Source organism: Carcharhinus amblyrhynchos, chromosome 7 (assembly GCF_965287045.1).
Source record: "Carcharhinus amblyrhynchos chromosome 7, sCarAmb.v2.hapA, whole genome shotgun sequence".
NCBI lineage: Eukaryota > Metazoa > Chordata > Chondrichthyes > Carcharhiniformes > Carcharhinidae > Carcharhinus > Carcharhinus amblyrhynchos.
The window spans coordinates 62,363,845-62,377,572 of NC_137330.1; the positions used below are offsets into that span (position 1 = coordinate 62,363,845).

A 13,728-nucleotide genomic window follows, 5' to 3' on the forward strand; every position below is an offset into this window, starting at 1 on the left:
CACCGTGCCACCTCAGTGTCACAGCATCTCACCCTGAACAACACCTTTTAAACCCAACATATGTCATCTAAAAGGACAAGGACAATAAACACAGGAACACCATCACATTCAAGTTTCTCTCTAGGCCACGCACTGCCCTAACTTGGAAATATATCATCACTCTTTCACTGTTGCTAACTGAACTCCCTTCCTAACAGCACCGAGTGTATCTACACTACATGGATTGCAGCAGTTCAAAGAGGCAGCTCACTACAATACTTCCAGGGATAATCAGAGATGGGCAACAAATGGTGGTCTTGCCAGGAATGCCATCTATCTTATGAATAAATAAAAAAAAAATTGTCTGGGGTTTAAGGCACGGGATCCATGCCCAGCACCTCATGAAGTCCACCAAAGGCAAATATTTTCCAAATTTTAACAAGGGGCTCAAGCAAAACATCTCTGAGAAAGCCCAAGTTTTTATTACAATAATGTGACCTCCAATTACGATCAGTACTTGCCCTGTAACTGTACTGTTCTTAGCTGCATTTATTCATTCTGGTTCCAGTTTAGTAAGGTTTTGTAGCTTTACGTAAGCTTTTAATATTGATTCAAATATTCTTAGCCTTGAAAATCCAAAAGGGACTTAGCCATCCTAAGTCAGGGAGGAGTTGACAAATAGTGATTAGAAAATCTGAACTCCTTGTTTTACAAAGCAGCAGGCGCTGGTTCTTCATGAATCATGTTTTCTTGGGCACTGGAATCAAAGTATCCATTTATTTCTTCTTTGAAGGAGGTCTTGGGACCAGTCACATTTCACACAGATGAATATCTAGATATCCAGCCTATTCTGAAGGCTTGACTATAAGTTGTTTGGTCAAAAAGACTTGTATTTCTAGAGTTTACTTGGTCATCAAATAGCATTCCTCCCTAACAAATTATGAAACTGTGCGCCTGACCTGATTAGTTCAATCTACATATTCATCCATCCATTCAGTGCTCATTGTCAAACGATTTCTCCATCAGGAGAATAAGCTGTTTATCCTCCAAACCATCCGTTTGAGCTTTGCCAGTAATTAAAGGCAGAACCCCTCAGGTACAGAAACAGGGTGACTACTAAAAATCATACAAGTTTAAACATCATGTAGGCTGCTAAAGTTCAACAGGAAAACTCCTGATGAGTAAACATTTGCCTTAGCTACAAATAACAGTCAAGGACCATGGCTGTATTAATTATAAGGGAGGCTTTCTTCACACAATATGCATACAAGTTGCAGCTCATGCAATCAATCACTGGTCAAACATATTTTTTAATCATATTTATGTCTGTAAATTAGTAGATAAATAGAAAGGAATATGTGCTCGTTAACAGTATAATTAAGGGTATGTGTTCAAATTATAATTGGACAACAATACCCATATATTATACATTATGCAATCCCTTTTAATAGTTGCGAATGGACTTAGATAATTTTTTAAAAATGTACAGTTTTGATTAGTAGATTTTAATTGCTTGAAGTTGGGTCCCTTGCTATAGCTCGAATAAAGTTCTTGAACTTGAATTGTTGTCTGGCCAGTTTGAGGAGTGAGGTACGTTACAGTTGAATAGATATCAAACTCCCGCAACATAGGACGCGAGAGTTATAAAAAAGTTCAGAATGCTTGGATTTTGCTCTGAATTAACACCAATTTGAAGGCATAAAACATGACAAGAGGCTATTAGCAACTACTACCACTACTTAAGGTGGCTACATTTAAAGTGTTGTTCAAAAAATAATCAGCAGACATTAAACCTGATGCATTACGCGGAAATTCAATTGACAGGACATACATAATCCTTCTGACACATTTTCTCCAAATACCATAAAAACCAATGCCATCACATTACAAGTGGTGGCAGGTGCTACAGAAAACTCTGAGGTGGATATCACATTGAAACCATTCCAAATGCAGTACAGCTACTGAAGTTTGGCTTCATCTTGCCTCTTCTATTTGATCATCCTAGTCAATCAGGAAGTTTATGATTAATTTTAATCCATTCAATTCAAATTACTACTTTGTGTAGGATTTCCCTGTGGGAACTTTGCTATGAAGGGAATTAGGACATGAAAGAAGAAAGATTGGAAGTTCTTGCTGTGAGTTACTCCAGAGACATATATGAACAAATAAACATATGAAAATGATGTGCAGGAAAAGCCTGTCCCACACACAAGATACCAAGCACGTCATGGGTCTACCCTTTCAAACAATCTTGTCTTCCCTTCCAGCCACATATGCTGGGAGAGTCAAAAACTAGAAAAATTCCAGGGCGAAGGGAAAGGCAAACTCTTAAGGTTGATATTTGTCGAATGTTTCCATTTGTCTAAAAAAAACATGCTATTTAAAATCATTAATAGTAAAGTAGGATATACGCCATAATTTTATCAAAAAGAAAAACTTAAATATCAATGAAAACGTTACTGAAATGAGAGAATTGGGAGGTGGAAATGAAAAAAATTGAAGATGGAAATGAATGACAGAATTAAAGGGTAAGCAAACATAAATCTGCAAAACAGGAAAAATATAAAAAGGGTAAACAACCGTTTGAAGGCAAAATTATTCAATCCCATGATGTATTATCCTAAAGGCAATTCTGCATATATCAAAGGCTTCAAATACCAGCATATTCGGTATTTTTCTGAGAATGAGAATTCAATCAACTAAGATGACAATAAAGAGAACTGAAATGTCACATGCAACTGCAAAACAATGTTGAAATAAAATCTCAGACCCATGAGAAGTGATGTTCGACAAACTGGAGGGTAGTTCTACTGCATCTATCTCCACTCGCTTGCTCTTCAGTATACCAGGAGCAGAGACTGGTACCTCTCCACTCACACGATCCTGCAGCACATTTTCTCTGTTCAGGTTGATCTGAGAGTATGGACAACCTAATGCACTGCAGAAGAAAGAACATTTCTTACAGTTGGTTGAATGAACGGCAAATCCCTTTTCTCTGTCAACATCTTACAAAAGTAGTTTTTTTTTAAAGCTATCTCCAAATTATATTCTGCATGCAACTTAACCTCCATGAGGATCCATTTCAGTGGAATTGGTGGCACAGTGAGTTAAAACGTTGTCTTCTACCTTTGTGACTTGGTTTTAAATTAAGTCCAAGTTGACAGGACAAATAATTTTTACCATAAAAAGGTACAACATGAAATCAGTCTGGGTATTTTAAACCTAGGTCAAAATTTTACCTTGCTTAGGGAAACTGGCACATGCCTGACCTGGAAACATGTGAAACCAGTGAAAAGATGTTGCATGTGTCCTGACATCATCATGCATTTGCACAATATTTCAGTCGGCAGGTGTACACAAGAGTCAGAATCTCACCCACTGATAATTAAGGAAACAATTTTGCCCATTAAGGGCCCAACTGAATGCAATCTTACACGGCCCTTCTGCTTTTACAGTTGACAGGTGGGCCTACTGGCTAGGTGGTGTTTACATTTTAGCTGCAATCTTGATCCAGAATGGGATGATCTGTTCGGGCTGAAATAATGGTCTGTCTGGCCCGAAATAAAATTTAACAAGGTGCTTGGGGACTGAGGTTTGTGTTTCAATATGTGCCCAGACACTCTTAGCACAGCATTTCCATTGCAATTTGGTTTTAAATAGGTCTGCAACTGCCTGAGACATCTCTATTGTGGCAGTCCCCAAAGGAGTGAACTGGAAGCATCAGCTCACACCCTCCATGTTCTTAGCACCCGTCCTCTTCCCACCCTCCCTTGCAGCTCTGGGCCTTTCCAAGTGTGCGTTTCAGGTTGGCTGTCTGTCAATTGGCCAGCCAGTATCAAATCACACTCAGTAACCAAACATGGCCAGAAGCACATTTTACACCAGCTTCCAGGCCTGCTAAGTGCAGGCACCCAGATGAAAAATTCACCTCCAAGTCTTAATTAGCTAGCTATAATTTTAGCTGAATTTCATATTTATTAATCACCATTTTTGCTGAAAAAAAGCATCGCCTTAGGTTTTGACATTTTCATGAGGAACTTCTCTGCATCAGCTTTCTTACAACTTTGAAGATATTATCTCATTTTATTTTCAACAAAAGAAATTGAAAATACCAAAGCCTGTTGCCAATGTTACAGAGACACTTTAATAATACTGTTTTGAAACCAATTCCCACCCCACCCCCAAACTTAAAACTCAAATGAACACGGCAGCAGTCCAAGAGGACAGGTCATCACAATCTTTGCAAAACAAACACTGAATAATAAATATTGTGCCTTCCTGGCAACATCTAAATCCGAAAAATAAATTTAAAATCAAAGATCAAAAACATGCACCAGGCCAACTTGAGCATTCCAAGTAGGCAAGTGAGATTACACAATTGCTTAAACTTTGCGGTGGATAGGGGAGAACGGTGGATGTGGTCTTTCTTGATTTTCAGAAGGCGTTTGACAAGGTACCTCACAAGAGGTTATTGCAGAAGGTCAGGGGACATGGAGTTGGGGGTAGGGTGTTAGCGTGGATAGAGGACTGGTCGTCAAATAGGAGGCAGAGAGTGGGGGTCAATGGGTGCTATTCGGATTGGTGGATGGTGACTAGTGGAGTGCCCCAGGGGTCGGTGCTGGGACCTCAGCTATTTACCATTTATATAGATGTTCTGGAGGAGGGAACCGAGTGTATGGTGTCGAAATTTGCTGATGACAGCAAGATTGGTGGAACGGCAAATTGTGCGGAGGGTGTGGAGAGTCTGCAGAAGGATCTAGATAGGCTGAGCGAATGGGCCAGGAAATGGCAAATGGAATTTAATGTTGGCAAGTGCGAGGTGGTCCACTTTGGTAGGAATAATGGTAGGAAGGACTGTTACTTACGTGGAGAAAAACTGCAGCAGGCGACAGTGCAGAGGGACCTCAGGGTCCTTGTGCATGAGTCGTAAAAACCCAGCTTGCAGGTGCAGCAGGTGGTCAGGAAGGCTAATGGGATGCTGGCCTTCATAGCGAGGGGGATTGAATATAAAAGTAGGGAGGTCTTGCTGCAGCTGTATAGGGCATTGGTGAAGCCGCAGCTGGAGTACTGTGTGCAGTTTTGGGCGCCATACTTACGCAAGGATATTTTGGCCTTGGAGGGAGTGCAGAGGAGGTTTACTAGGCTGATGCCGGAGTTGAGGGGGTTGAGCTATGAGGAAAGGCTGAATAAACTAGGCTTGTACTCATTAGAGTTTAGAAGAATGAGGGGAGATCTCATTGAGACGTGTAAGATGATGAATGGGATGGATAGGGTAGAGGTGGAGAGACTCTTCCCATTCAGAAAGGATAGTAGGACTAGGAGGCACAGCCTCAAGATAAAGGGGGGCGGTTTAGAACGGAGTTGAGGAGGAACTTCTTCACTCAAAGGGTGGTGAATCTCTGGAATTCTCTGCCCGTTGAAGTGGTGGAGGCTACCTCGCTAAATATTTTTAAGACGCGGGTTGATGGGTTTTTGATAAGAGAGGGGATTAAGGGTTATGGGGAGAGGGCGGGAATGTGGAACTGAGCCACGACAGATCAGCCATGATCTTATTGAATGGCGGGGCAGGCTCGAAGGGCTAGATGGCCTACTCCTGCTCCTATTTCTTATGTTCTTATAATTTGACAATATTTCTTCTGCTTTCCCAGGCATTGCGAACTGCTTTGAGAGAAATAACAAAGCACTAGGGATCAGGACAAAGTAGAAAAACAGCTGGATTAAGGAATCAATTCCAAAATTATTTTAAATAATTTTGTGAAATATAAATATCATCCTCAGGAATGGACAAATTAACTCCAGATTTGAAAAATATATGGGTCTTGGGAGTTAATGCTCTCAAAATTGTGCCTAGGTGAGTTATGTTCAGTTTAATGTTATATCCGACTAATTTGAGAGATCAGTTAATTGCCTGCTGAAGGCACTCCCCATAGGTCAATATAATCAGGAGGATGTAATTTAGATATGAACTTTTCAAGTTCATTTTTAATCAAAGCCTCTCACCCAGCAGATTAACAAGATCTGGAGTGCCATCTGTTTTCTTTCTGTACCACAGCTTTTTAGAACTGATTTTTAGAAGTGCTTAACTTCAGTTTCTCTGAACAGCTTTAACTAGGCAGCCAATCTGCAACCACCAGTTTTCTGCTCACGTCCAATGGAAATCAGAGCCCCCAGAGAGTGCACGCTTCAAACTCACTCACCTAAAGAGGATGTCATCTGCATAGTTATTTCAAACTCTACTGTAATAGATACCAACTCCCAGATGTTAATATACCAATAATATACAGACGTTTGAATGAGTGGAAAAGAAACCTGTCAATGACAACTGACTTAATTATTTTTCTTCAACTAATTGCTTTTTAAAAATTCATGCTACAGGATGGCCTAGCCATCCATCCCTTAGTTGCCCTTCAGAAGATTGTGCTGAGCTGCCTGCTTGAACTGCTGCAGACCTTAAGGTGTAGGTACACTCATAGGGCTGTTAGAAAGGGTGTACCTACACCTTAGGATGGCAGTGAATGAGCGACAAAATATTTTCAAGTCAGGATGTGATTGGAGGGGAACTTTCAGGTGGTGAAGCTCCCTGCATCTACTGCGCTTGTCCTTCTCAATAGTAGCAGTCGTGGGTTTGGAATCTAAGGAAACTTGGTGAGTTCTTGCAGATGGTACATGCTGCTGCCATGAGGATGGGGCAAATGAACTTTTGTGAAGGTGTAGCACAAGTGAGCTGGTTTGTCCTCGATGCTGTGGAGTTTCTTTAGTGTTGTTGGAAATGCAATCAACCAAGCAAGTGGACAGTATTTCATCATACAAGGCACAAGTCAGGAGTAGATGGTAGACAGATTTTGGGGGAGGGTGGTAAAGTGGTGAGTGATGGTTAGATCCTCTCTTGTTGAAGATGGTCATTACTTGGCATTTGTATGTCACTTGCCACTCATCAGCCCCAGCCTGAATATGTTTGGATCTTGCTGCATTTGCACATGAATTGCTTCAGTATGAGGAGTCATGAATGGTGCTGAACAATGTGCAATCATTAGCAAACATCCCTGCTTCTGACCTTATGATGGAAGAGGGGGTCACTGAAGAAGCAGATGAAAGCCTAGGACACTCCTACAGTGATGTCCTGGAGCTGAGATGATTGACCTCCAACAATCACAACCATATTTCTTTATGCTAGGTATGACTCCAATTAATGGAGAGTTTCCCATTGACTCCCATTTTGCCAAGGCTTTTTTATGCCATACTCGGTCAAATGCTGTCTTGATATCAAGGGCAGTCACTCTCACCTCACCTCTGTATTCAGCTGTTTGTCTATGTTTAAATCAAGGTTGGAATGAGGTCAAGAGTAGAGTGACAGTGGCAGGATTCAAACCGAGCATTCATGAGCAGGTTATTGCAGAGCAAGTGCTGGGTAAATCTCTTTGTTACTGTGAAATCCAAGGGTTATTTGGCACATACAGTTAGCACAGCAACTGTAGGTGAAATCGGAACTCTCGACATACATTTATTTGCTAAGCTATTTTATTCTCCTATGTAAACATTCTGGTGTTCTGGACCTCTGTTCAATATTACAACCCTGTTACCCCTGACAAATGCTTTTAACTGTAGATCTTCAGCAATATGTTTTCCCTTGCACCCAGAAAACTTGAGGGCTAAATTTAAAATGGTGGTTGGATATGAGGCACACAGCTTCAGTATAATATTAAAATTGCCTTCCTATGTTTTGCAAGCAGGTTGGCTGCCTGTCTCCTGTCCCAACAATGTTAAAAACAGGATTGGGCAGATTGAGATTGGAATACAGGTCATCATCTTAACATTCCACCTACCCTTACTTGCCAGTTAAATTATTCCCTTATGCATAGACAGGGTAGAAGTAGTTTGCAGCTGCTCCTCTCCCCACAACCGTCAGGTTGCAATTAATTTTCTAGCATGTTGGGGCTGGCAGGCATTTTTCTGCATCCCCAAGTGGCACAGGGATCCACCAGTACAACTTGAGATCTCCCTGACCCCATGATCTTTGGCACAAGTGCAGTGGGCTTGTTGTATCGTTATATTATTCATGAAGAATGAGGAACTAATAAGTGTGACTTTACATGAGACTTACATTCCTATCATTATTCTGTAAATTGAGTTTGTGTCTTTATGTGCCCTGTTTGTGAACAGAAATCCCGTTCACCTGATGAAGGGGCAGCGCTCCGAAAGCTAGTGGCTTTTGCTACCAAATAAAACTGTTGGACTTTAACCTGGTGTTGTGAGACTTCTTACTGTGAATAGATTGTTTCCCCAGTTTATTAACTATGAAATAAGTGAGGAATGTTGATTATTTGACAGGCAATACCGAAACTTCAGTCCTTCTATAACATTTCTCTATGGAAACAGAATTCTCACAGAATCAAATCTGTCCAACAATCAAAGCTTAAATAAGGAGCAGAAACAAGGCAGTGCTTCAAGATCATATACATATGTACACTTATGACTGTGTGGCCTAATTCTCCTCCAATTTGATTTTCAAGTTTGCTGCCGACACCACCACAGTGGGTCGGATCTCAAACAGTGACGAGACAGAGTACAGGAATAAGATAGAGAATCTGATGAACTAGTGTGGCAACAATAATCTCTCCCTCAATGTCAACAAAACGAAGGAGATTGTCATTGACTTCAGGAAGTGTAAAGGAGAACATGCCCCTGTCTACATGAATGGGTGGTCATGATGAGGTGGTGACGGTGTTGTATTAAAGTAAACAGTAAAAAGTTTCACAACACCACGTTAAAGTCTAACCAGTTTATTTGCTAATAAACTCACAAGCTTTTGGAAACACTGGTTCTTTGTCAGGTGTGTGGAACCTTCCAGAAAGCCCACCAACGCCTCTACTTTTTCAAGACTAAGGAAATTTGGCATGTCAGCGACAACTCTCACTAACTTTTACAAATGCACCATAGAAAGCATTCTTTCCGGTTGTATCACAGCTTGATATGGTTCCTGCTCTGCCCAAGACTGCAAGGAACTACAAAAGGTTATGAACGTAGCCTAATCCATCACGCAAACCAGCCTCCAATCCACTGACTCTGTCAACACTTGCCGCTGCTTCGGCAAAGCAGCCAGCATAATTAAGGACGCCATGTACCCCGGACATTCTCTCTTCTCCACCTTCTTCCTTCGGGAAGAAGATACAAAAGTCTGAGGCCATGTACCAACTGACTCAAGAACAGCTTCTTCCCTGCTGCTGTCAGACTTTTGAATGGACTTATCTTGTATTAAGTTGATCTTTCTCTACACCCTAGCTGTGACTGTAACACTTCATTCTGCACTCTCTCGTTTCCTTCTCTATGAATTGTATGTTTGTTGGTATAGCGTGCAAGAAACAATACTTTCCATTGTATGTTAATACATGTGACAATAATAAATCAAAAAATAATATACAGAGTGTATTTTGCAACTGTTACATTTGGGATGAAAATGCTTGCGATACCAAGGAATATAATCAGTGATTTACAGTTTTATATTAACTTTCCAATATCTTCCCTTCTAAAGCTGTCAAAAAGATAAGGATACATACTTCAAAGGTTTTTGTAAAAAAAGGATTCAGTTCAGTTCTGAGATGAGAGATCTTTTGTCCTTACTTAGCCTGTTGTCCACTACCACTTTAAATGACAGAACACGACTGAGTAATTGCTGTTTTTTTTTAATTTTTACACTGAAGCTAAAAAGCTCTTGTCTAAATGTACCTCAATACAACTTGTTTTCTTGCTGCAAAAATTAATTCCCCAAGTTCTTTTGCATTGCTTCAATGGTTTCAGGAACAGGCACGGACATGTACAAATAAGTGAATCATGTGTCTTAGCAAGCGCGGACAATTTTACTTCATTAAACAATATTCGGTGTCTGGTTTGATTAATTCATTAAGTATTTCCAAAATGCACAAAGACCTAAATTGCTCATTTGAATTTTGTTATCTTTTTAACATGTATTAATTTCTTGTAAATGTACAAGGTTAACCAATCAGGCAATCTATTCCACATTACATGTTCCCTTTCAATCACTAAGAATATATATTTACTTAACATAAATAGCAATTTTATAATACTTCAGAGACTACTAGAATTCAATCTAATCTTCTTTGTCCCTATAGGCAAAAACCAAAGCACATGTAACATCATTGAGAAAGACATGTACTTTTCAAATAAAAGCCTCAGATTTCCATTTAAAAAGGCTATTATTGTCAATAAACGTAAATGGAATTCTTAAAAAATGAACAATATTATCAGGGTTGTAAACATTAAAGAACATTAGAAACACCATTCATTGAGTTGCACAATGTTAACATATTGACAAGAAACGAGACACTGCAGCAGGGGGAGACAGAGATCACAAACTGGGAATCTCAAAAGCAGGCCAGGTAAACATGTTGGGAGCTATTTTCTCTAAGTGTAAGCGGAAAGCTGACGTAAACTTTTACATCTACTTGTAGCCTAAGGCCTGCAGCCACAAACATCTGCAATTTAGTACTTTATTTCTGCTTTGCTCTTTATTTTAAACCCATAATGAATATTTGAAGTTATCTTGTATCAAATCTTATTTGGTAGACATTGATCTTAACCCAGTTATGATTGTGCTTTAATTTATCAATAATAATTAGTAGCGACATGTTTTTCATACTGGCCATGCACAGTTAGTATTTCAACTACAGGCTCGATTTTACTATTGCACTGCACCTCTTTTCAGACGCGAAAACTTAGTAAAGTCGGACATGAGATAAATAGCACAATCCGCGCCCACATCCATGCAGATTCCCACTTCACCAAGGCCCGAAAATGGCCGCGATCGGAACTGCACCCAAAACTGGCATTTAAGTTGACTTGGTGAGCTGGATGTCCAATTTTACCCGCATTTCCCCCTTTACCATTGCATTTGGCCGTCCAGGTTCGGTGTGAAACAGACATGCTCGGTAGGGGTCTGTTTTGGGCACTCCAGCTTCTGAAGAGGCAAGTTTAGAGCTTCTGGCAGCTCTCTCACTCAGATTGGTGGTGGTGGTGGTGGTGAGGAGGGGAGGCGATCATCTCTGGTGAGGAGGGAGGCCTGATGCTTCTCTGTGGAGGGGGAGGCGGCGGGGAGCAGGTAGATGGATTTCTGGTGGGGAGGCTGGGGGACTGCTGCCACTCTGCAGACGATTGTTGGGGGTCCACTCTCACTCTGCAGTTGATCGGGGGGTGGGGGGGGGGGGGGGGGGGTGGAACGGGGGGACACACGATTGGTCTAGGTAGCAAGGTAGATAAAGGGGATAGTTATTTTGTGGGGGTGGGGTGATATCTGTGGGGGCCATCACTCCTGCTTTTTGCTCCCAGGCCACTTTATCTACTTTTTGTGGGGGCCATCACTCCAGGGCCGCTTTATCTGTTTTTTGCAGCCAGGGAGCGATGTGACAGGAGAGCATCTTTCAAATTTTTTTTTAATGCGCATGTGCAGTTGAAAGCTCTGATCAGAACAGAAGCGTTTCAGGTGCGATAAGCCCCGTCCACAGCACGATTCAGATTTGCAATTTTTTTTTCAGCCTAAGCGTGCATGGGGGCACCTGAGAATAGGTTTCCAAGTCAGATCTGAACTGCACCTATATTCAGCACTTAAAATCAAAATGGTAAAATTGCCCCCTACATCTTTGTTTTCAATTTTCCAAACTAGAATATTGAATGCGCACACATACAGACCTTTTGATAGATACCTTTCTTCCCTTTTTTAAAATATACAATCAATTATAATTGTCATAACATTATCATTATAATTGTAATTCAATATTTAAATAAATTTCTTTTCACACATTATTTGTCACAGTTTTTCTTTTTGCTTAGGTTTGAGTCCAGAACCTCAGTAAGACTCAGAAAGGGACTCTCATGACCCCTTACACACCCAAGAGGGCAGACATACCCTTGGCTTAACATCTCAACTGAAAAATAGTAACTGTAGCAATGCTCCCTCAGTAGTGCACTGGGGTATTGGCCTAAATTTTGTAATATGTCTCTGGCATATCATACAAAGGAGAACATTTCAAAGCATATCCAGAATTTATAAAATACAACAGATTCATGTTTTTTCTTAAAAACTACTTCCATGTTTTACCTGTGATGACCCGAATGTTTCACTCCTTTTATGTGCCCGATTCCTTTACATCCTGGAGTAGGACATCCTCCTTGTTCAGAAGCTTCTACTAAGTCTAGTGGACCTATATGCATTAAAAAAAACCTTTAAATCTGCAATGTAGCAGTCAACATTTTACATAGTGCAGTACATCCTGCTATTTCACATTTAGACTCTGACTAAATTAGTAACGAGAAGTGTATTAGCTATGCCTTTTCTTCTTCTTTAAACGCAAGCTCCACATGGAAAAGAAAATCAAGAACCATGCTCCTGAGAAAACATGTTATTTTACATGTTTAGTTTTCTTCTATGCTATACACATACATCAATACAATTGTTAAATTAAAACCAGGAACTCTACTCATCTTTCCCTCTGGAAATCAGAGGCATTGGCCATTTGTAGCTCATCCAGTGTCTACAAGGCAGGGAACGAGACCTGACTCCTTTCTGTTCTATATGAACCAATTGTTCATTTAATTCCCATTTGGGAATTTGGACTGTAGTACGTTAAAGATCAGGATATTGTCATTTTAAGAATCTGGTACAGTTTTTCATCCATCCCCATGGTGTACACTTCAGATTTTGTAAGTATTTCTTAAAAATGGTGGCAGCAAGAGAAAGACTGATTTTTTTTGTATGGTGCATCAAATTAAAGTGTCCCATGAATGAGTTAGGTAAAGTAGAAAATCAAGGGACAGAAAGAAACTTTTGTTCCTCAGTCCTTCTGAAAAAGGAGCTGAATCTTGGGTGAGCCAAGTTCTTCTTATTTCTGATTATGAACTGCCATTGCCAGGTATACATACAAACATATGAATTAGGAGCAATAGTAGGCCACTCTGCCTTTCTGCCAATTCCGCCATTCAATAAGATCGTGGCAGATCTGATTGTGACCTCAACTCTACTTTCCCTCATGTCCTCTATACTCTTAGACTCTTGGCTGACAAGAAAGTCCATCTAACTCAGCCTTAAAAAAATTTAACGACCCTACATACACTGCTGTCTGGGAAGAGAGTTTCAAAGGTTCTCAAACCTCTAGGATGGAATAAATTTTACTCATCTGTCTTAAATGGGAGACCCGACCCTTTATTTTTAAAACCGGAGTCCCTTTAGTTTTGAAACCATGTCCCTTAATTCTAGACTCTCCCATAAGGGAAAACATCCTGTCAGCACCCGCCCTATCAAATCCCCTCAGGATCTTGTATGTTTCAACAAGGTCACCTCAAACTCCAATGGATATAGGGTTAACCTTTTCCCATAGGATCACCCCACTCTCTTCATCCTAGGAATCAGTCCAATGAGCATTCTCTGCCTTTTTTTAATGCAGTTATGTCCTTTCATAAACAAGGACACCAAAACTGTACACAGCAACGCCTTGTACAAATGTAGCAAAACATCGCACTTTTTTTTTATTCCATAGGCTTTGCAATTATCAACAACATTCTATTTGCCTTCCTAATCATTTGCTGCCTATGTAAACTAATTTTTGTGACTCATGTAGCAAGACACTCAGATGCCTTTATACCATAGGGTTCTGCCATCTCTCTGCATTTAAATAATATGCTAATTTTCTCTTCCTGCCAAAGAAGGTAAGTTCACATTTTTCCACATTATACTCCATCTGC

General features: G+C 40.4%; 1 protein-coding gene across 2 annotated transcripts in view; it reads right to left on the reverse strand.

The window, feature by feature from the left end:
* Positions 1-13,728, reverse strand: part of l3mbtl3 (L3MBTL histone methyl-lysine binding protein 3) — a 134,197-nt gene that overhangs the window by 50,199 nt on the left and 70,270 nt on the right. For both annotated transcript variants that reach the window (XM_080192466.1, XM_080192467.1), the window contains exons 16-17: positions 12,089-12,191; positions 2,750-2,917 (exon numbers count right to left, since the gene is read on the reverse strand). In XM_080192466.1, coding sequence (XP_080048592.1) covers positions 2,750-2,917; positions 12,089-12,191 — 271 coding nt within the window. The remainder of the gene's footprint in view (positions 1-2,749; positions 2,918-12,088; positions 12,192-13,728) is intronic.